The 20832-nt window shown below is 49.1% G+C and overlaps 1 protein-coding gene across 2 annotated transcripts in view; it reads right to left on the reverse strand.

Moving 5' to 3' along the window:
• Positions 1–6179: 6179 nt before the first annotated feature.
• The window catches only part of ABTB1 (ankyrin repeat and BTB domain containing 1), a 29084-nt gene continuing 14431 nt past the window's right edge, over positions 6180–20832 (reverse strand). For both annotated transcript variants that reach the window (XM_054216303.1, XM_054216302.1), the window contains 4 exons: positions 15535–15633; positions 14756–14923; positions 11568–11768; positions 6180–9749 (listed from right to left, as the gene is read on the reverse strand). In XM_054216303.1, coding sequence (XP_054072278.1) covers positions 9543–9749; positions 11568–11768; positions 14756–14923; positions 15535–15633 — 675 coding nt within the window. In that variant the 3' untranslated portion in view covers positions 6180–9542. The remainder of the gene's footprint in view (positions 9750–11567; positions 11769–14755; positions 14924–15534; positions 15634–20832) is intronic.

Below are 20832 nucleotides of genomic sequence, written 5' to 3' on the forward strand. Positions count from 1 at the left end.
CAGAGCGTGTTTGAGGGCATCACTGGTGCCTGCCATCCCTCCGGAGGGCGAGAAGGGAAAGGCAGAGAGGTATTAAATCGCCGTTCAGCCTTGCCGGGGGGGAGCTGCAGCCCCCAGGCGCTGCCGAGTGGCCGGCACCTGCTCCCAGCCACTGCCCACCCGGGCGCTGGGGACGGATGCGTCTCACGGAGGCCTGAGGTTCCCTTGTCTGCTTCAAGGTCAGCTTTTCAAAGAGCCCAGAAATCCCGCAAAGAGCCCCAAAACGCCACTATTTGCTGTAGCCCAGAGCAGCGCAGTAAAAAATATAGCGTGGGGCACCGCAGGTGTCACGATGTCTCTGCATCTGACTCTGACCTAGCAGGGCTGGCTGGCTGGGCAACCTCAAGGAAAACTAGCTCTGCTCTCCTCAGAGTCAAAGCTTTCTTTTTTTTTAATTAATTGTAGCTGAGGTGCTAACTTAAAAAAAATAAAATAAAAAAAAAAAAAATTAAAATTTTTTTAAAAATCCCCTGGCCCAGGTACTTTCCCCACCCCAGACGAGACAGCAGTCGGGAGCTGGTGGAGGAGCCCGGCGTACCAGGCAAGCTCAGCCTGCTTCGACACCTGGTTCCCACGCGTTTACAAGCCTGTTAAAGCATTATCTTGGTCCTGAACCATACCCAATTCAAACAGGCAGCACCTGCACCCTGGCCAGGAGCACCAGCCGTTTAAATCCTACCTTTTGCCCCCAGCTGTGACGGCAGAGCGGGCTGGGGAGCGGGGTGTGCTGCTCTCGGCTCCCGGGCAGTGCCCCGCTGCTGTCGGAGCCCCCCGGTCCATCCAAACGTGGGGCTGATGGTGTCGGGGTGTCCCGTGCTGTGGAAATGTCCCTCCTGCCCGGAGAGCGGGGCTGGGGCACAGCCTCCCACCTCCCTCCCCACCTCCCGTCTCCCTCCCTGCACGGAGCTCAGGACAAGCTGCTGCATTTGCGAGGGCTCCCCGGCCCCTCGCTGGCACCCCAAAACGGGTGGCGACCGCCACTGCCATGGCAGGGGACAGAGGGGACGGCGCGTCCACGTGCCCACTCTCCGGCTGGAGTCATTAGCAGCGCCAGACCCGACCCGCAGCCCCGGGCAACTCGTTTCACCCTCCTCGCGCCTCAACTCGCTGAATCGAGAGAACAACATTCTCTTTCCGCGGCCGTGCGCGGGCTGTACGACTGATCGCACCCCGGTCAGGAGCTGCCAGGTCAGAAGCTTCTGCCCGTTGACTTTGGTGCCCGTCGGCACACAGAGTGGCGCCGGGGCTTTTTGCCGAGCCGGCGGGCACACTGTGGCAGTAAGAATCATCAATAGTGACAAGACCTGCTTTAATACCGGCAAGTCCTCAGCTCTTTTACCTGGTATTTTAGTGGCTCGTTAAGCTCCTCACAGATTTGAGGGCTGACAGAGGATGCATGCCGTGGCGCCGTCAGTTTTCCTGGCGTCACCACCCGGTGCCCAGCAAGCTGTCACAGCCATAGGTGGCCTTTCTGGTTTTGGCACATGCTTCTGATCTGATCTGGCAAGTCTGCGAGAAGCCTGAAGCTTTTTTGGCTATTTCTTTCCCCCCAGCCTGCGCTTAGTCTGGTGTTATCCCAGAGCTGGTGGTTTCTCTCGGGGTTGGGGATCAGGTGAGGGTAAAGCAGGAGCCAGAGCAGTGCCACGGGACCATGCCTCCGTCAGACCCCCGGGACCACCCGGGCCAGGCTCAGGCACCAGAGAACGGCCAAACGCTGCAGCTTTGGTGGAGCGGTGGAGAATTTTAATTCCGAAGATCTGCTCAGCATATAAACTATCAGCGCTTCGGTTGCACTTTCTGCTGGCAAACGGTTAAGCGTGGGATTTATAGACCATGGGAGGAGGAGGGAGAAGTGGGGGTGTAACTCACTCCAGAGCTGCTGGTGGGGGCGAGCGGGGACTCGCACCTCTCTGGCTGCTGCCACTGTCCCTGCCCGGCCTCGCAGGGATCTCCATCACAGGGGAAGGGGATGGAGCTGACGGGGCCATGCAGGTGCCACCGCACCATCAGAGACCACCGCTACCACGCACCGTGCCGGCAGCCGGATCCCCTGCCGCCGCTGCTCCTGCTCACTCCAGGCTCTCAAAAATGGGGTTTTTTTGAGTAGTCGTTTGCTCTTCTCCCCTTGTATGAGCACCAGTCCCCTTCGCGCACAGGAACTGGGCAATGCTCTCCCGGTTTTTCAGTCTGGGATACTCTCTTTCTCCATCTGATGGGGAAGCTGCTGATGTGGAGCTACCACTTCCCTTCCTGCTGCTCTCCCAACATCTGCCTTATTAAGCCAAACAGCCACATCCATGAGCAAACAGTGCAGAGCCCCCATCTCCCAACAGGAGCGAGCCAAACAACCGGCCTTCCCGTGGCCACCGCTCCTCAGGAAGGAGGGACACGGGATTAATTTCCCTTCCCTCCGGAGGAAGCTCTTCAGAGTCTGGAAACATTCCAGGAATTCAGATGAAAACAATTCCTAAGAGATCAATTAAGAGTTTGGATGGATCGCATGATACGCGCTGATGTCTAAACGGAGGAAACTTGGCAAAGAAATCTGGTGGCCTGCGGGGGGAGGAGCGGAGGGGAGGGCAAGATGTCCAGCATGGAAAACACTTGTCTTCTAAGAAAACACGCAGAGATGAGCATGGCAGAGGCAAAGCAACAGCAGCTCGGGTGCAAAGGACAAGCAGTGCCTTCCCTGTGTCACTTTAGGAAGGGTCCACCACCAAAGGCAAGCAAGGCCCTGCCAGACCACGGTAACCCCTGCCATGCGCCAGAGCCCCAGGAAAAGCAGGGCTTTCCAGCCTTCCCAAGGTCAGCAGCCCTCGTAGCAGAGTTGTGCCTTCACTTAGATGAAAAGACACGCAACGGCAACACCAACAAAGCTCTCCTGAGGCCAACAGAGTGAACTTGGAGCGGGAGATATCCACATGCCAGAAATAAACAACCCTGGTTCTCTACCCAGAGAAAAAAAAATAATCGGTTTTTCCCTCTCGCCGTCCCACAGGGTCAGCTTCGTGCTGCAGCGACAGCAACGGGCCGCCTGCCCAGGCACAGGGCAGCCCTTGTGTTATCCCTACCAAAAGCCCCGCCGGCGCTGAGCTTCCAGGGCTCACCCCCTGCACTTTTAACACCGAGCCCTCTCTTCCCGTGCCGAGCGTGTGGACATCCCTCCCTGCGGCTGCTCTGCACCAAAACCCAGCCCCGGGGCGCTTGCGTGACTGGCAAGCCCTGGATGCCCAGCAAACGCTGAACTTTGCACGCAAGACGGATCTGCCTTGTTACGGCAGCCGGCACTGCGAGCACTGCAGCCGACAGGGGAAGAGAAGTGCTTCCAGACCTGGAAGACTTTTGTTTAATTGCACGCGTGATTGGAAAAGGTCAGATAAAATCAGGAAACACCACCTCGCCCAGCCCTGGGAAGGGAAGGAGCTGTCACCCCAGAAGCAACATGGCCAGAGCCAGTGCCTTGGATGGCTTTAAAGATGCTGTGCCCAAAAGGCACTCACGCCGGACAAGCAACACAGCAGAAACAGCTTTCTGGACATTTTCTGAAAATGCCTGAAGCATTTTCAGCTTCTCAAGAAGAGCCTTTGGGAAAAAGAAAGAGATTGAACTTGCCACCAACAAACTTGTTTTAAAACTCCTGGATAGAAGTTCAGTTTTCTATCCAGGGAGGAGGGGGGTGGCAGGAGTTCTAGAGAGCAGATTGCTGGCTCCCGTTATGGAAGCAAGCTTAATAAAATTCATAGAAATATTGGTGGTTCTGCTGTGCCGTGCCAAGAATGTGTTAGAATAAAACCTTCTGAGCAGAAGGGAGAGATAGAATGTCATCTTAGCCTTGATATGAAAGATCAGCCTTCATCTCCTAAAGCATATCTCAAGGAGCAGTAACTAACACATTTACTTGCCTCCCCTCCACAGCAGGTCTCTGCGCAGCCTTGCTCGCACGGCGCATCACTGTCGCAGCCTTGTACGAATGGTACTGGGATGACCCTGGCTTGCAAAAAAAGTGATATGATAAAAGAATAAAGAGGGGGGCATTTTTTCCTACTGGTGTCTTATTGACATCCCCGTGCAACACAGACCAGCTCAGTTTCCTCCATGGGAGAGCTACATCAAGGTACTTCGGATTTCTTTGAAAAAGACCAACCCCACCCCACCCCGAGCCCATGAACCGATGCATCTGGCCACACCACAGCACTCCCTTCACCTCCCTCTCTCCTAACACACCCTGCCAAAGCAACGGCCCCGTGTTCCGCCCGACCAGCAAAGGGAGCAGGGCTCGAAGCAGAGACCCTGGCAGAGAGCTGCAGCGAGGAGGGAGCAGATCTCACTTCCCAATCCTGCTCCCTTTCCCCTCGAGCTTGCTCTGACAGCAACAGGAGGAGGCAGAGGATGCTCTCACACTTATTTCTCAGAGCTTATTTTGGGAATCGAGCAGCCAGACCCTCGGGGACCAGAACTAGCTCTTTGCATGGGCACTGATCCTCTTCCAAGGCTTTCTTTAGTCTCCTGAAATGCCCTTCAAACCTTGCCCTGAACTTGCAGGCTTACAAAGTTAACCACAACTAGGAAAAGGGAGAGGCATGTGCATGCTTGCCCCCTTCCCCAGATGCTGATTGCGTGTACCTTGAAGCTTGTGGCTTTAAGGGTCTGCATGGCCACAGCTGCACCCAAGTGTGGCTGCTGTCCCCTAATTAATAGATCTCCTCTCTGCAGCTCTTGCCTGGGTAATTGCCAATCACCCACCTCCCATTTCCAACCTAAAACCACTTGCAACCCTAGAAAAGGAGTTCTCTGCCCTTCTCCCTCTGCATTTCTTTGAGGCAGGCAGCAAGCTTTACGGAGCCAGCACCTTTATTCAAACCAGGCCCAGACTCTGACAAATGGTTTGCCAGTGTGAACTCTCTTATCTTAATAAATTTGTTACGTCAAATCTGTTTTAGCTTAGAAGGTAAAACAAAAACCTGCTCGGCCAGCACACCCACCGCCTGTGCGCAGAGAAGGGAGCCAAGCCTTTGTTTCCCATCGCCAGCCCTGGCCGGGTTCGCTCCTCCCTGGGAGCCGGGCACAGACAGCCGCAATCCAGCTCCCCGGGCTGGGACGGGCTCCGCCAGGCTGCCCACAGCAAGAGAGAATAAAATGCGGTGTCACCCTGAGCAGACGAGTCTGTCAACGCACGCCGACTGCGAGCTGTTCCGTGGGAAGGTGCCATCTTCACAGTTTGACCATGACTGTACCAACATCGACAGCTCCAGCCTCTTAAAGAGGCTCATCTTTTACTCCCGGCTCTCACAGCACAAGGATACTCCTTGTAAGCGCTGTTTGCCAAGTCCCAAAAGCCCGATTAGTTCTTGAACTTTTCCAAAGACCAGTCCCTCCCTTCAACAGCATTAGTCATTCAGATGCTATTAGTATCCTCCCCCCCGCAAAAAAACTGCACGTCCCTACACGGAGCCGCGGGGACAGGCTTGTATCCTCCTTCCCTGAATGCCAGTCATGCTCCGAAGTCAACAAGGGCTGCACACAGGCAGCTCAGTGATTGCCACCAAAACCATCGCAGCCACCCAGACGTACAAGAAGGGAGAAGAGAAAATAAGTGTCTGTGTCCTCAGAGAGGAGAAGAACTGCCCAGGCACTTCAGCAGACCTGCAGCTTTGGAGAAAACAACATGTTTCAGAGGGTGCACTGGACAAGTCAGAATAGTTAAGCACAGAGGCTGAGAAATCTCCATCCTCAGCTTTAATGGACAGTCAGCAATGAGAGAGGCTCGGGGTGACAAGAAGCGAGGGACAACTTACTTGCTGGGGGCTGCCCAGAGCATCTCTCCAAGATAAGCATCACCCTCCACCAGCACCCCTGTGACCAAGCCCGTGCCACCGGGCTGCTAACGAAACAGAATAACCCTGGCAGGAAGGAACCAGTAAAACCAAACCAGTGCTTTACACCCGTGTTCTGGCAGGACCGTACGAGGGGTCACCAAGGGAGGAGAGCACAGTCACGCTTTCCTCACTGCTTGGAAGCCAGGTGATGCAGAGCCAGCCCTTGGCCCAGGAAAATAAGCTGAAGGAGCCCACGGAGTCCTTTCAGAAATAAAGCCACACTGACGTTGTCAGCTGGTAACAAAAGGTCACAGCAGGAAGAGATATAGTGAAATATACTATTTTATTGCTGCACACATGCTTACACATTTCTTCTTAAATATATTGTTGCTCTGATAAATTTTACAATCTTCTTAATTCAACAAGTGGCTAGTAGTAAATAAAAAGGACAGAGGCAACAGAACACAAATAGGACACTGGCAACGGAAGAAAAATCAAAAGGTTTTTATTTTGTGATAAAATTATTTGCAGCAAGAATAAAGTGAATCCAAATCTAAGTTTTGACCTGGGTCATCTTAATTAGAGAGTCTGCCTGCATGCTGACCATCTGCTTATGCTTTTTGATAGCCCTATTTTGCCAAAAGGGATGGGGGAGTTAAAGGACCCCGAGTAATTGGACAATCTGACAGGGCTCACAGATGTGACCACTAAGTGCACGCAGACAGACGAGGCGTTTGCCTGGCAGCCCGTGTGGAACTGCCCTGCCGGGGAGGCCGATCAAAAGGCCACACCGACCTTTCCTCCCACGTGTACAACTGCGGCCTCACTTGCTGCACGCTTAAGGACACAGGAATGGAAGTATGCAAGAGCAGCCATATCGAAAACGCTCCCCAGCACCGCTGCCCCTCCTCTGCCTTCCTCCTGCTTTGCCCACCACCAGTGTCCATTTTGCTTTTAGCAGCTGAGGCATCCGCAGAGAAAAGCATTAGCACATTCCTGGGTAATCCTGTTTCTGCATCTCGTTCAGTACAAGCAGAAGGCAAAGGCCACGTTCTGTTCTCTGCTGGCTCCGTGCAAGCCTTGTGCAGGGCTGTCACAACCACTGCTGTGGAAAGCTGAATACTAAGATGTCAGATGCGGAATTTATGCAGGAGGAGCAGAGGGGATGTGATAAACTAAACATCCTGCTTATATGTTCAGCATCATCTTCAGCCATATAGGGAAGAGAAACGCAGGGCAACTGAACCAGCTGGGTTAAGCTGTCGGTTGTTTCTGTAGCAGGCTTTCATGAGCCTGACACTCCGCCGAGCAAGAGAACAGGTAGCTCTCTTTCACCCTTCTTTCTCCAAAATATATAGGACTTCATATTAAAGCCTTCTCAATAGCTCTCCCCCTCCTCAAGTCCACTGAGATGCCTTTATCAGTTCAAGTTGTGCTGGGCTCTTTGGTGGTCCTGTCAAAGCCGCACCAAGCTTAGAGACGGACATGGAGGTACATTCCACAAATCACACAACAAACACACAGCTCCTCTCCATGTCACCACCCCAAGCAGAAGCCCACTCCTGCTGCTCCCTGCTTCCATACAGCAACACACCCCTGCGGGGACACATCCTCCTCCCTCACCCTAATACGGCTGCAGAAACCAAACTACAAGAACTCCTTGCACTTCCTCTCAAGCGTTTTGAAACAGAAGAATCAAAGCCTTCCCTGCTTGAATAGCCCTGCAGCCACCATCCCCTGCCCCAAAGAGTCTTGTTCTGCAAGAGAAACCAGTTAAACACAGATAACAAAGTACACAACCATCTGGGGTCCAGGTAGGTCAATGCACCCCATTCCTGCCCCGCCAGCTCTGTCCCCAGCTTCTGTTAAGTGGAACTCAATCCTCACATGATTTTGCCGAAGTCCAGCTTCTCTCGAGGACAGCGGCCAAACTCCGATGCCCCCTCCTCACTGCAACCAAACGCAGCCTGCCCAGTGCAAGTGGTGCCCAAAGCCTGCCCATGTACATGCAAACGGCTGCAAGGCACGCCAGAGACGGGCAGGTACTCTGAGCAGGGCAGCAAGGCTGCAGTTCTCACAGGGTGTGCGAGCATCAGTTTCTTACTGGGTGTGATTAGCAAAGAGAAACCCATCGTCCCAGTACATCCACACCTGTAGCAAGTCCCTGTTAAACACTGGATCTCCAAATCCTTTCCTCATCCATGTGAAGCACCACCACCATTACAGAAAACAACAGACTGAAGCTGCAGGGGATCCATGCCCAGTTCCCACCTCAAACACTAAAACCACACCTGACATGGATTGTTTCAGGCTCTTGCCTCACTAAGTGACCAAAATGACGATATGGGTTAGTAACGGCAGCCCACTGTCTGTGCAAGGTTCCCTGTGTGCTTCACACAATGCCTCTTCTCCCTCCCAACTCACAGCACAGCAAAGTATGCCCGGCCTGTGCCTTGGAGACCCAAGACTCTCGTAACGTGCCGTTCTGCAGATGAACAGCTCGGAGGGCAGCCTATTTGGCAAGGCAAGCTCTATGCAGGGGTATTGCCCGCTGATTGGCGCCAAGGAGAAAGAACATCATTACCCTCATTAGGAGCCTAGGGAGACAACGCCAGATAACAAGACCTACTGCAGAACACAGATTCAAAAACATTCATTAGTACAAACAGTGAATTTCCTGGAGAACAATGAAGCTACAAGGCTCAAGGCTGAGCAAAGCCAGAAGGTCGACGAGTGGGACAGCTGCCCTGCGAGAGATCCAAAAGGCCCCTTTTCCTTTCAAAAAAGATTTCCGTTGACCCCTCTTCCCTGACCCACCAGCAAGCCAGTTTTGCTCTACCACAATGGACAAAAAGAAAGGGAAAAGTGCTGTTTCCAAGAAGAAGGTGCTTCCTTCCCCTGTTAGGGATAAAAGGGATGCTCTCCCTTTTTTATGCATTGAAAGCTACTGCTTTCTAAGAATGGAAGGACTTTGGTCTCTACTGTATTCCCAAAGATGTTTGTTCAGAAAGCAAAGCTTTTAAATTCTGAGCACTTCAAAGCAATGAAAAGCTATGGAAGACCTGAAAATCACTTTGTTTTTTTCATCCAAGACCTACAACAGCAGTTGAAGACAGTGCCTTCCATATAGCCAAGTACTCCTGTGTCCCTGTTAGGGAAGCACTGCCCACCTTTGCCAATCTTATAATGCTGACAGTGAAAGAAAGGCCGCCTCCTTTCTACTACACTTATTTGGAGAGTTTAATCCAGTTGTCTTCCTCTGCTGGTGGCAATTCAACAAATATCCTGGCATGAACCAGTTTCAGCAGTGTGTCGTTGGGCAGAACAGGATGGGTCCTAACACCAGGCAGTACCAAGTCCCCCAGCACAGCTCCCTTACCACTGCCAACAGCTTGCAGTCTCCTGTCTGCATTGTATTGTACAAAGGAGCAGCTACTGACTTGGGCTGAGCTTTGGGAGCTACTTCTGAAAGGAGAAACAAAAAAAACACTAAAATAAAAACAAACACAAACCAGACACACGAATGTCCAGACATAAATAAATTAAAAAGAAACCATGCCTGAAAGCGGATGGGAAGGAGGACAAAGAAGGGGAAGAGAGACATTCAGAGACTCAGATGTTCTCACGCTCCAAGCCAGCCCAGTGGGGGCTACACGGGCTGCACACGACAGGCAGGATTTGCACACATCAGCACTCAAGCCCTATACTGGCCAGGAGGTTTTCCAGAGCTTCAAGTTTCTGGTTGGCTTCCTCGATGGCACTGTAAGTCTGCACGTTGCTGGTGATGTGGAAGCGGATGTCATCAACCAGAGGAATGGAGTCAGTCTCCTGCCGTTCCTCCACGGCCTCCGCATTCTCCTTCACAGCAGCCACAAACTCCTCCAACTCCACCAGCTGTATGGGGTGGACAAGGGAACCATTAGGAAGAGAAGACGACAGGCAAAGGGATGTATATGGTTGGGATAATGGGCTCAGCCAGTGTTGAGGGATCCCACAGAAGAAAAGGGAATGCTAAGGGTACACGGAGACCCAAATCTTCCTATGTCTTCTACAGACGCCGCTTGGAGATGCCATTCATCCTAAGGAGGCAGTAATACTCCAACAATAAATGGCCACAGCCACTAGCAATCTGCACCTCAAGTAGCGCACCATCATACCCACTAACTAAGCACCTGCAGTTGTGGTATTGGGGCACGTGAACATACACAATATTCCCTCCAGAAAGGCTCTCCAGCAGGAACCAGGAGATGCTGCCAGACACTTTCGGGAAATATCTTGCAACAGACAAGACAGCGGGTGCTGGTGCCCAGTTCAGAACCAGGAGCCACAGATGACTCTATTCCCACCATGGCTCACAGCCCTACCACCAACAGCCGACCCGCAGATCACAGCAAGGCAGCTGCTCTGTTCTGCGCCCAACCTGACGGAATCAGGTCACTCATGAATGATTTTGCATCAAGTTCCCCAGGAACATGTGGTGTGCTGAAGGGCGAGAGGCAGCTTCCGTCTGTCTACGCTACCAAACTGTGCCTGGGCACAGCGGGTTGCTGAGCCCCGCTCTATGCTACGCACACTGCCAAAACCTCTCCTTGTTGCCATCATCAGTGCATTTCCACTGGCAGCTGCTGATGTCTGAACAGCTGGGGTGGCTCCATTTGTGCCAACACCCTTAGGAAGGCACACCGCCAATGCTGGGTCCGAGGACTCCCGCTCAGGCTAGAGAAGGGGAACGCAAAGCCCTACCTTGCCCGGTTTCTACTTGGCACATTCATTCAGCTTGCAAACCAAATTCCCTTTTCAGAAGCCAGAATCTGGGTGCATACTGATGCGTCTATCATCCCCAAGCTATACACTGAACAAAGTAACAGCCCCAGAATCATTTCCTTTGCTATTTTCACATGCCAAAAGGAATTTCACACCTTTCAAGATGCAGGTGAAAATATTACATTCCCATGTGAACTGTACAAGCCATTTATAAAGATCTGTCTCGGGATAAGAACACCCCATAGATTCTAGTCTATCCTTCCATATGGCAGCTTCCTCCACAAATCTTGAAACGTCAAGCTATAATCACTCAGGATTATACTTAAATGGAGCCCCAAAAAGAAAACTTCAGTGCTAGATTCATTACTTCTAGCTGCTCAGCAGCCAAATTTCCCCTATGGAAATCCCTACTGTTAGATTTGTCATCTTGGAGGAGAGTACATATCACATTGATTACTCTTTTCTGTAGAGTTATGCCAGGAAGAACTCCCTCCAGCAAACACCAAAAAACATTTCCTGCACAGAGCTCCCCTGCACACTCCATGGGGTTCTCCAGGCTGCAGCCGGTGTATTCAGGCAACACCGTTGTTGCTTTGGGCACAGTGGCTGAAAGCTCAGTGAAAGTCACCCGCCCATGGCACTTGGCACCTGAAGAACTTTGGGGACACATTTTTCACCCCACAGTCCACAGGCATGTGCTGGACAGCCACTAGTATCTGGCTTACTGCAGCAGCATCAGGTACCGCCCCACTCCTCATCCTCTGTCCTAACTCACCATGTGCTTTGCTATTTAACTGCTGCTCATTTTCAGGAAGCATGTTTAACCAGAGCGGTCAACCATTTATTACGGACTAAAGTACAACCATTAAATTTGTTGTATCTGTGGCTCACTGTGCAGTTAGATTTACGGGCACATGTGGTAAGTGCAGTAGGGGGTGTTTCCGCTACCTTCTCGATGATCTTTGCCATGTACTCCGTGCACTGGTCCTCCAGGCGAGTCAGCTGGAACAGCTTTGCGATCCTCCAGATGCTGACAATGTTGTCCTCATCGAGGATCTGAGCCAAGGTCCTGCCGCAAAGGCGCTTAAGCCCAGGCAGCAGGTACATGTCTGCCACGCACAGCACATCGTAGGCGTTTTCCGGGGACAGCTGGCAATGGAAAAAGGAGAATTACTGTCCAGTCCTACCCACTTCAGTTGTCTCTGGCAAACTGCCTTCTTCTCTTGTGTATTAGCAGAGATTCCCTAAAGTGGCATTTGGCCCATGACCTGACAAGTGTTAGCAGTACTATGGAGAGACAGGAGCTCAGTCCTTCAGGGCGAGCTCTTCCACCCAGTTACCACAGAGGAGTTTAAAATGCTGCAGAGGCAGCTTGCTCAGCACAAAGCAAGAGGTTTGCCACGCTGCAGCTAACCCCTCTAGCTAAGCACAAAGCAACGCTGGAACACTGAAGTGCAGCTGAAAGCCGGCTGCTAAGAAATGTTCAATGTGGCAGTGGAAGGAGGTAGCTTGTACCAGAAGTACTGAAAGCCCTTCAAAGCGACAAATGGCAGAACAGAGCGCCTTGTCCCCAGCTAGGACTCTTCTTCCTGTTTTGTACTGCTGGACCTGCATTTTGTGAAAAATGTGCAACGTTCTCTTAAGTTCCCTCCCTAAACTGGCTCTGTGAACTCAGGCAGTACAACCTCCCTGGCACAGGGACGCATCCAAGGACAGAAAATTGCACCCCAAATAAACTACAGGTGAGGCCCCACTAGGTACAGAACAGACTCTGCACATCAAATGCTACTGGAGCTCTATCAGGCATTCACACTGAACTAAATTCAAGCACCAGATGTTCAAACTCGCACTGTCGTGATGGCCTTTAACATTTTCAGGCACTTGAGCTAGAGAATCACCCTCCCATTTCCCTCTTGGGTACTTTTGTTCCTTGCAAGTGATCTGAGCATACATAATGTTGGAGACACCACCTCCAGCTTCACTCAGTCTCTTCTCCCTGGCTGGGCAAATCCTATTTTAGTAAGCCATCTGCGTCACTAACCTGGAACTAGATCCTCTCTCTGCACAGTTCTGTTCCTGCTAATGTGAAGTGCAAAGAGTGCAGTTACCCACATCCATTTTAACAGCAAATCTGCAGGACGCAGCATAGCCTGGCTGTGGAGGAGGCGAGATCACTTGCATCTAGAGACCAAGCCACACTGGTCCAGACTGAGGAATGGTAACTCTGGTGCAGCGTGGTCCACTGCCCTGATAACTGCTGAGCAGCGAGAAAGAACCCTGCTGTCCACAGCTACACACGTGGTTGCTCACTCTGACAAGTGCAAAAGGCTGATTGTCTCTTCCCCCACAGCTGCCCACACCAGTGTTTAGAGAGACTACTCACAGCAAATGTCTCAGCTGTATAACACCCTGCAACAGCTGTGCAGAAGGATGCGAGATGTATTAGAGGCATGTCATGAATGCTATAGTGCCACAGTGGTGTAACAAAGCTCTTGGGGTTATTAATCAAGTGCTGCTTTGTCCTTTCATAAGCTCCAAGAACTTCACGAGTTGGAGGCATTTGAGTCAATACTATTGATGGCAGCAGCTCCCAAATGCTTGATCAAGAATAAACCCGGCAAACGTTCCCCCAAAAGCCCCCTTCAGCCCACACAAATACCCTGATCAGCAACTTCTCTTTCCATCTGGAACTCGTTCTGTCCTCTGCACACACTCTTCCCTCCAACTGCAAGCATTGTCACTATTACATGGCAAAGAGACATAAATCCTATGGAAAAACAGAAGTGGAATTGAGGGTGCTGACACCTGACTGAAGATACTCAGGGCAGGGAGAACACTCCACATAAGTGTGGAACTTGAGCCATATTCCTGTTTTCTTGACCATTTTTCCTAGCAGTTTTTCATGACAGATGAACTCTCTGCAGAAGCTCATACCTTGACTGCTCAGTTTGAAATCCAAGCTAGTTTCTGCGATGGTACCATCCTGCATAGAAAACATGTAAGTAAGACCCTTTCAACTCCAACAGATTTTTGGTCTGTCCTCCTGCTCCAAGTCCTGACAGGGCAGCTGAGGCACCCCTTGGAAAGGGACGGCTGCTTGGAGGGCAAGCAGACTGGAGAGGCGCAAGGGAACAGGGTCACGCTGCAGTGCAGCCACAAGGTCAGGAGGGTCTTCACAACTCCAACATGCTTCTTTCCCTCTCTGCCTGCCCTTTCAGTGCGTGGCTGAGGGAAGAGTGCAGAGAAGTGAAGCATCTGCTCTCCAGCATACCAATGGCGATCCTGCCCTTGCTGCCATTTCTCCCTACCGCACGTTCCCTGCTGCTACCCGGAGGTGAACGGATCAGCAGAAACAAGGTCACAGCTGTGTGCGCTCTCTGTATGTGGCACCTAACCCAGAGCACAAATACTGCTTGGGAGAAGTGACGCTGGCAGGTGCGGCAGCGTCTCTGATCACTGCCCTAATGCCAGAATGCATTCCGGCATCTTGTAGCTAGACCTGCTGAAAGCATTTGCACAAAACCAGAGCAGGAAACTGCTTAAAAGCTGAGATTTGCTGCACCTTCCACTAGCTGAAAACTAAGTGGGTTAGAGCCATTTTCTTACTGCTTGCAATACTGAGCACAGCAAGGCGTTGGTCTCCCAGTGGAACCTTTTCCCATCCCAACAATAAGTAACAGTGGAAATAATGACTTGCTACAAATGGAAAAGCGGGCTATGATGCCAAGAGTAAATAAGCCGAAACTCTCAACCTTTCCACATTTCCAAACGTGTTCAATCTGCCATCTACTGGCAGCTGCTCACCTTATTCTTCCACAGAGCCCAAGAGGGAAATCTGCAACGCCCTGCATTTATCACGCCAACATACAACGTGCAACCTAATTTCCGAATTTTTGTTATGGGATTGAAGACTAGGGATTTTCTTGACGAATGTCATGCACGTAAACTAGATCCCTGCCTGGCTAACAGCAAGTCCCAGTACGTGGGTTCCTGAGACAGAAGTGATGTAGCAGAGCAGGGCAGTGGGATTTAAGAAACCACACACACACCCGCCTCCAGATGCTGTAAGAAAATACTGCTGTGAACACCCCCAGAATTAACCAGCACAGGAGGAAAGGCTCCATGGCTAGCCTCACCTCTGTATCATCACTGTAGATGTAGTAGAGGACTCGGATGAAGATGTCTTCTGAGATGTTGTGGAGAGTCACCACAGGGATGCTGGGCTGCGTCTGCAGCTCTTCACTCTCACTGAAATGGTCTTCAAGGAGGGCTTTGAAATAATCACTGCGACCACAGAAAAATGCCTGGAGAAGGAAGAAAAACCAAAAAACTAGCATCTTTCTTACTGCACCAAACCACACAGCACTACCAACCAGCTGTCAGCGCATTTCCCAAGTTCTTGCTCTGTAACACCAATTCTCCCTATATTTTAAACCTGCATCTCCAACAATTTTTCCATACCTTATTTCTATCCATGCCTACCCTCAGAACTAAAAAAAACCAATCTATAAACTTAAGAGATTGGAAAGTAGCATCGTATTGGGGCAGGAGTTTGAGTTGAGGTTGGATCTCAAAATGCATTCTTACTGCTTACTGCAAACTTCCTGTTTACTTACAGCTCAAACATTCCCCTCTCCAGACACTGAACTCACAAGCCAGCAGTAGAGATTTTGCAGCTGTGAATGCTGAGCTGAATCCATAAATTTATCTCCTCACCTCTGCAAGAAAGGCAGGGTTTGCTGTTTTGTTATATGCTTTAAATATAGTTTCCAGCTACAATAAGACATTTGGTTTTCCAGCTGATGAGACAATGCTACTTCTGCAGAGCGTACGCAGCACTGGATGAGCAGGGGAGACAGGTACACTAGACTCATGGCAAAAAGGAAGGAGAATGAAGTATAGCACAAGCACATACCTTATGACACAAAAAGTTGTAATCTGCCACCCGGAAACACACATCAGGACAGCTGTTAAAGTTGTCAGTGCTGTCAAATGGCAACTCCCCAAAACCAACCTAGAAAGAGAAAATAGAAAACCCTACCTTTAACATTCGTGCATTACCCATGTTCAGCGTCCCAACTTTGGACTTCTTGGTCTTCCCAGAAGCAACCATCCACCTGTTCCCTCAGCACAGTACAGAGCACCAGAGATGCTCTGAATACAGGTTTCAATGTGAGGAACTGAAGTCCTTGCACTCCTGATGGAGATATTCCTGGTACAAGTTACAGCTGCCTCCCTTAACCATGGGAACACCCTGACCCTCCATACATCTCTGGAAAACTTTTCTGTGCCTCCTAACATGGCAGATAAAGTGGAGGTGAAGTTTTACTTCATGTAGTGGGTATCATAAGCATACTAGAGCTTAGGACTAGCCCTTCCTGTAGATGTACAGGTAGATGTAGTAACATGTAGATTACATAGACGTATACGCCAGTTTAAAGTGCTTTGGCTACAATTACTGCCTCGCTTGAATAATCCAACATTTCTAAAGCACATTTTAAATTTCTCATTTGATTTGCTGCCAAAGATAGTGTTGTTGCAGTATTAATACTCTAGTGAATTATTTTAACACCAACACACCTCCTCCCTGTCCCCCATGCCAACAAAGACAGCGCGCACACACACAAAAAAATCTGTTGGCCTTATGTTATTTTAAAGTGACACTTCCAAATATCTTCACTTTCACCTAATCCTATACACAGGGTAACTCAATTGTAAAAAAGAGTTTATGTTCACATCATGTAACCAAGACAATTAATCCCTGGAAAAAAAGTTTCCCCTGGTTCTTGCTTTCCAAACACATGCCCCCGAGCTGCCTGGGCTGAGGAGTTTATTGCCACTGTCTCTCATCCAAGAAAGTTACATCCCAAGTTTGCACCTGGGAAAACCCTGGGCTGAGCAGTCGCAAATATCTAAGCACCATTTCAACACGCCTGCCTCCATCCTAACTGAACGCAACTACCTTTCAGCTTTACTGAAGAGCCAGATGACTTCTCCCTCCCAAGCGGAACAGGCACAACCCGCAACACACTGGGCTGGTGCTCTCAGCCAAGCTCCGTTCACATGCAGTGGGGTTTCTCTCACAAAACAGGTTCTCGGATGTGGCAAGGCACCAAGCTGGCAAAAGCTCATACCACCACTGAACACGGCAATCTGGCCCCATTTGCCAGGGTCTTTGTCTGTCCAATGCAACACTTGGCAGCTTCTGGTTCCTATTCAGAGGAGAGTAAGCCCCGTGACATTCAAACTCCACGCGTGGCTGTCACAGTAATGCTGCCTCTCCACAGCACCTCTCCCCCGTGAGTCCTTCCCCATCTGGGACGACTTCTCCCAGAAGAGATGCAGCAATCCAAGGAACGCCCCCCACCTGATGTATTCCCTGCTCTTCATACAGCTGTAACACAAAGGGCGCCTCCAGCCCTGAAGACGAGATCAGGTCGCCCCAGCTGTAGATTCCCCAGGCTGCTATCTTGCTGTTACCTCTGTCTCATGTTACAAGGCAACGAACAAACTGGTCTGGGGTCTGCAGCCACACGCTCTGTGGCACCCCGTTACAAATGCCAGTAGCCATGATCCAACTGCCCACTCTGTTTGCCTTGCTGCTATCCCCACCCTCCGCACACAGCTTCCGTGTCCTCTCCTAGAAGTTCTGACATGACTTTCAAGGCACATTTCAAGGCACTTTGCAGGCACGTTACAGGTAAAGCAAACCTAGAAACTGGCTTTGATAAGATGCCACTCTTTGTAGCGCTAGCATTTTAATTGAGACATAAACTCCACATCTCCTACCTGCATCCCTTCTTTGCTCCCCTTTAATTGTCCAAAGGTAAATCTTTAAAAGGAATCCATCCCCCTGGAATGGACATGGGGGTTTGATTTGTCTCACAGTTTGTCTCCTGAATTACAAACTCCTTCAGGCTCAAATTCCTGCTTCTAGCCTTGCCTGGCCCCCGCTCTGATGCTCAGGTTTACAAGGTCATTTCCAATTCCTACTACAAAAGCAGGTTCATGTCTTTGTCTCTCCCATTCAGCATGAAGTGGATTTGCAGATTTTTCCCTTTTACTTCCCTTTTAAGCCTCTACTGCTTCTACTCTCCTGCCTTGTCACGCTTGAGGAATTTCACCTCCCTTTCAGGGTCTCCTTGCAAAAAAACGGGCTTATTCCTCCCATCCTCCCCAATTCAAGCAACCTCTTTAGCATACCGCCCTGCCCAGGCAAAGCACAGCTGCCAAAGTTAAGCACGTTGTCCAGGAAGTACAAAATACTCTAGCCTACAAGGTGCAAACACATTCACAATGACTCATTCACCATACAGAGATACTCTCAAAACCTCTACAGCGTAAGACTGCTTTCAACGTCCACAGGATCTTCCAGCCATCACATGTGGAGGACCAAGTCTTTGTTGCTATGAATTTGCTATTAGTGCTTAAATAGAAACGTTGCTGGAGGCAAAAACATACAAAAAAGCAGTGGCAGCAATTTGTACCTTGGCCAGATTATCTCAGCAAGAAAATGGTAAATAAATTACAACACAAAATACAGGGGTGAGCGATCCAAGAGAAGATTACCAGCCCATAACCAGATGCAAGTGGACTGCATAAAAAAAAAAAAAAAAAATTGGAAGCATGCTGTAAATAGCTCAGTTAATCTGCCTCTGCCAAGCGGGCAAAGCAAAGCACAGGAATAACTGCCACGGACAACCACGCTACACAGGTGCGGAGACAGACAAGATGGAACCCATTTACTCGTTTCCAACTGTTCTTTCTACGCATTACAAGATTCAGCCTTACCCCAAAAGTGACAAACGGTCACATTTTTTTGCAGCCACACCAAATGTCAATACAGATGGAGAGAGCAGTGTTTATTTCATGGCAAACTCTGATCCTTTTAAGTCTGATTTCATCTTGGTTTGGAAAATAAGTTTTCAGTTAAAAGGTCATGAAAAACTGCCTACGGTCTCATGTACTGGAAGCCCTGGAGTCTCTAACTCAGAGGTCCCCTGGCAGCCAGGAGATGAAGAGCCAGGCAGGCAGACAGTGGAAAGCCACATGGTTTTTGACAGCTGCCTGGCTTTTGGTGGTATTTTACTTAAATCTGTCACTGCTAAATTTTATTGCACCAAACCAAAGCAGCAGCTGTTGTGGTCAGAAAAATTCTGGCCATTACTAGTTTAAAACATAATAGAGACAACAACAACACCTCTAAAAACAAACACTGAAAGAGAAAAGGCTTTCAAGTATAAACAGGAATGAGAAACAAGATACCAAGACTACAAATGTTTTTAAAAGTACAAAGAATAGACAGGTCTCACCCTAAAAACTAATAATGAACTGTGATTGGATATCAGATATTAATTATTGTTTTAGTCATATAGCATATTACTGAACTATGAAATTGGGATGCATAGAGTTTTCTGCATCATTCAAATACCAAAGACATTACATGCAAATTATTTGTTCATAGTAAAACAGAAAGTTGTATACATCCCAATTTCACGTAACAAGGCATTACACGACATGCAGCAGCTCAGAATGTCTCTTGCCAAATTCTGAGCGTTACCTGAAATGTCATCAAGAAATGCTGGCTTTTATCCAGAAGCTCAATACCTATTTTGTTCTGTATAGGCTGGAAAAAAATGGATGTTCCTCTCAAGAACACAGATCTTTGTACGTGACTATTCAGTGGTCCCTGACATTTTAGGTTATATAGCTTGTATACTATTCCCTGTACGGCATCAAACCGTGTAAGAATGAGGATGTGTGAATCCTCTGTCCTGGAACAAAGTCTCTTAGTTCACAGAACTGAACAATTTGCAAACATTAGGATGAGATACAAATGGCAATAGGATGAAGAACTTTGTTCATACAGTCTTTGTAAGTTAACAGAAAAAAAAATAAGACCTAGAGAGAGAAAAAAAGTCTTTTAGAATTTACCCAGCTTAAACAAAGGACCCATACTCATGCATACATACAAATTCTCCAGTGAACAGGTGTGCGCCCTCTTCACTTTTACAGCCATAACAAGTCTAATGCTGCTGTAACTGCCTTCGTTCTGGTCTATGAACATAGCCAGAAAACCACAGCTCACAGAGGCATTCACAGTGCTGTCAGATTATTATTCCAAGTTTCATATTTTCCTTCCAGCTCCTATTCTGCATGAAAGAATTAAAAGGGAAGTGTTTCTAATCTTTGAGAAGAAAAGCTTAAATCAACAGGAAGGTATCAAGGTCTGGGAACAAGCAATCAAAGAGAAAGTATTTTTTTCATTTGTGAAGTAACTTAGAATTTATGTGAATTTCACTGTTTTGAGGCCCATGATCCTCTTTTTAATTCTTGGGGAGGTAAATCTGAGCCTTACTTAGAGTATTGCCTCCCTTTAAAGCCTGCAAACATACAGAAAAGCATATTGAAAGCCACATTTAGAGACAGAGTTATTTAGGGGAGGCAGGTTACGTAGCAAAGATTTCCACATTGGTAGATGGAAACTTGATGGAGAAAAGCTCCCTCTATAAAGTGCTCAGTACTTGGAGAAACATGACTGCCAAACACCAGCATAAAACACGCCGGCTTATTACAGGTACGAGACCTTATCCAGCAGGTCAGTCACGCTCTCATGCACACACACGCGCTCTGTGCCACGGGACAAAAAGAAAAAAGACAATAAACTTTGCTACCTCACTCAGTCATAGAACCTCTGGGCACAGCAGCCACCAAAAATGAGTTCATGTTATTAAATTCAGTGCTTGGTATAAGAGAGAGAGGAAAAAAAAAAAAAGACAGACATAAGAGCAAAGTGAATCTGCTGATATTACAGAAAACAACAGATGCAGGGAGGGAGAATGAAGGCCGCTAATATTTATCCTGTACTTCTGCAACAGGGAGCGAAGATTCACATCTCTGAGTCTAACTAATAATACTGATGGTATTTTAACATAGTGATCACCAGCCTGTAGACGGTGGGCTATTTCCTAGGGTCAATGAGAGGTAGTTATAAAGAGCAAATCTATTGCCAGTCAAGTCAAATTTGCTTCAGAGGGACTCATGTTTCTGCTGGAAATATTTTCAGGGTTCGAAAGCCCCTCTACACTGCAGGGTGTCAGTTCCTAGCAAGCAAGCCCAGGAAGCCATCTTCTATCTATATGTCCCTTTGGTTACCTACGCCTGCTGATAAAAGCATTTCTGATACTCAAGAAAGATGCCAGAGAGAAGGAAA

Source organism: Rissa tridactyla, chromosome 10 (assembly GCF_028500815.1).
Source record: "Rissa tridactyla isolate bRisTri1 chromosome 10, bRisTri1.patW.cur.20221130, whole genome shotgun sequence".
Classification (NCBI taxonomy): Eukaryota; Metazoa; Chordata; class Aves; order Charadriiformes; family Laridae; genus Rissa; species Rissa tridactyla.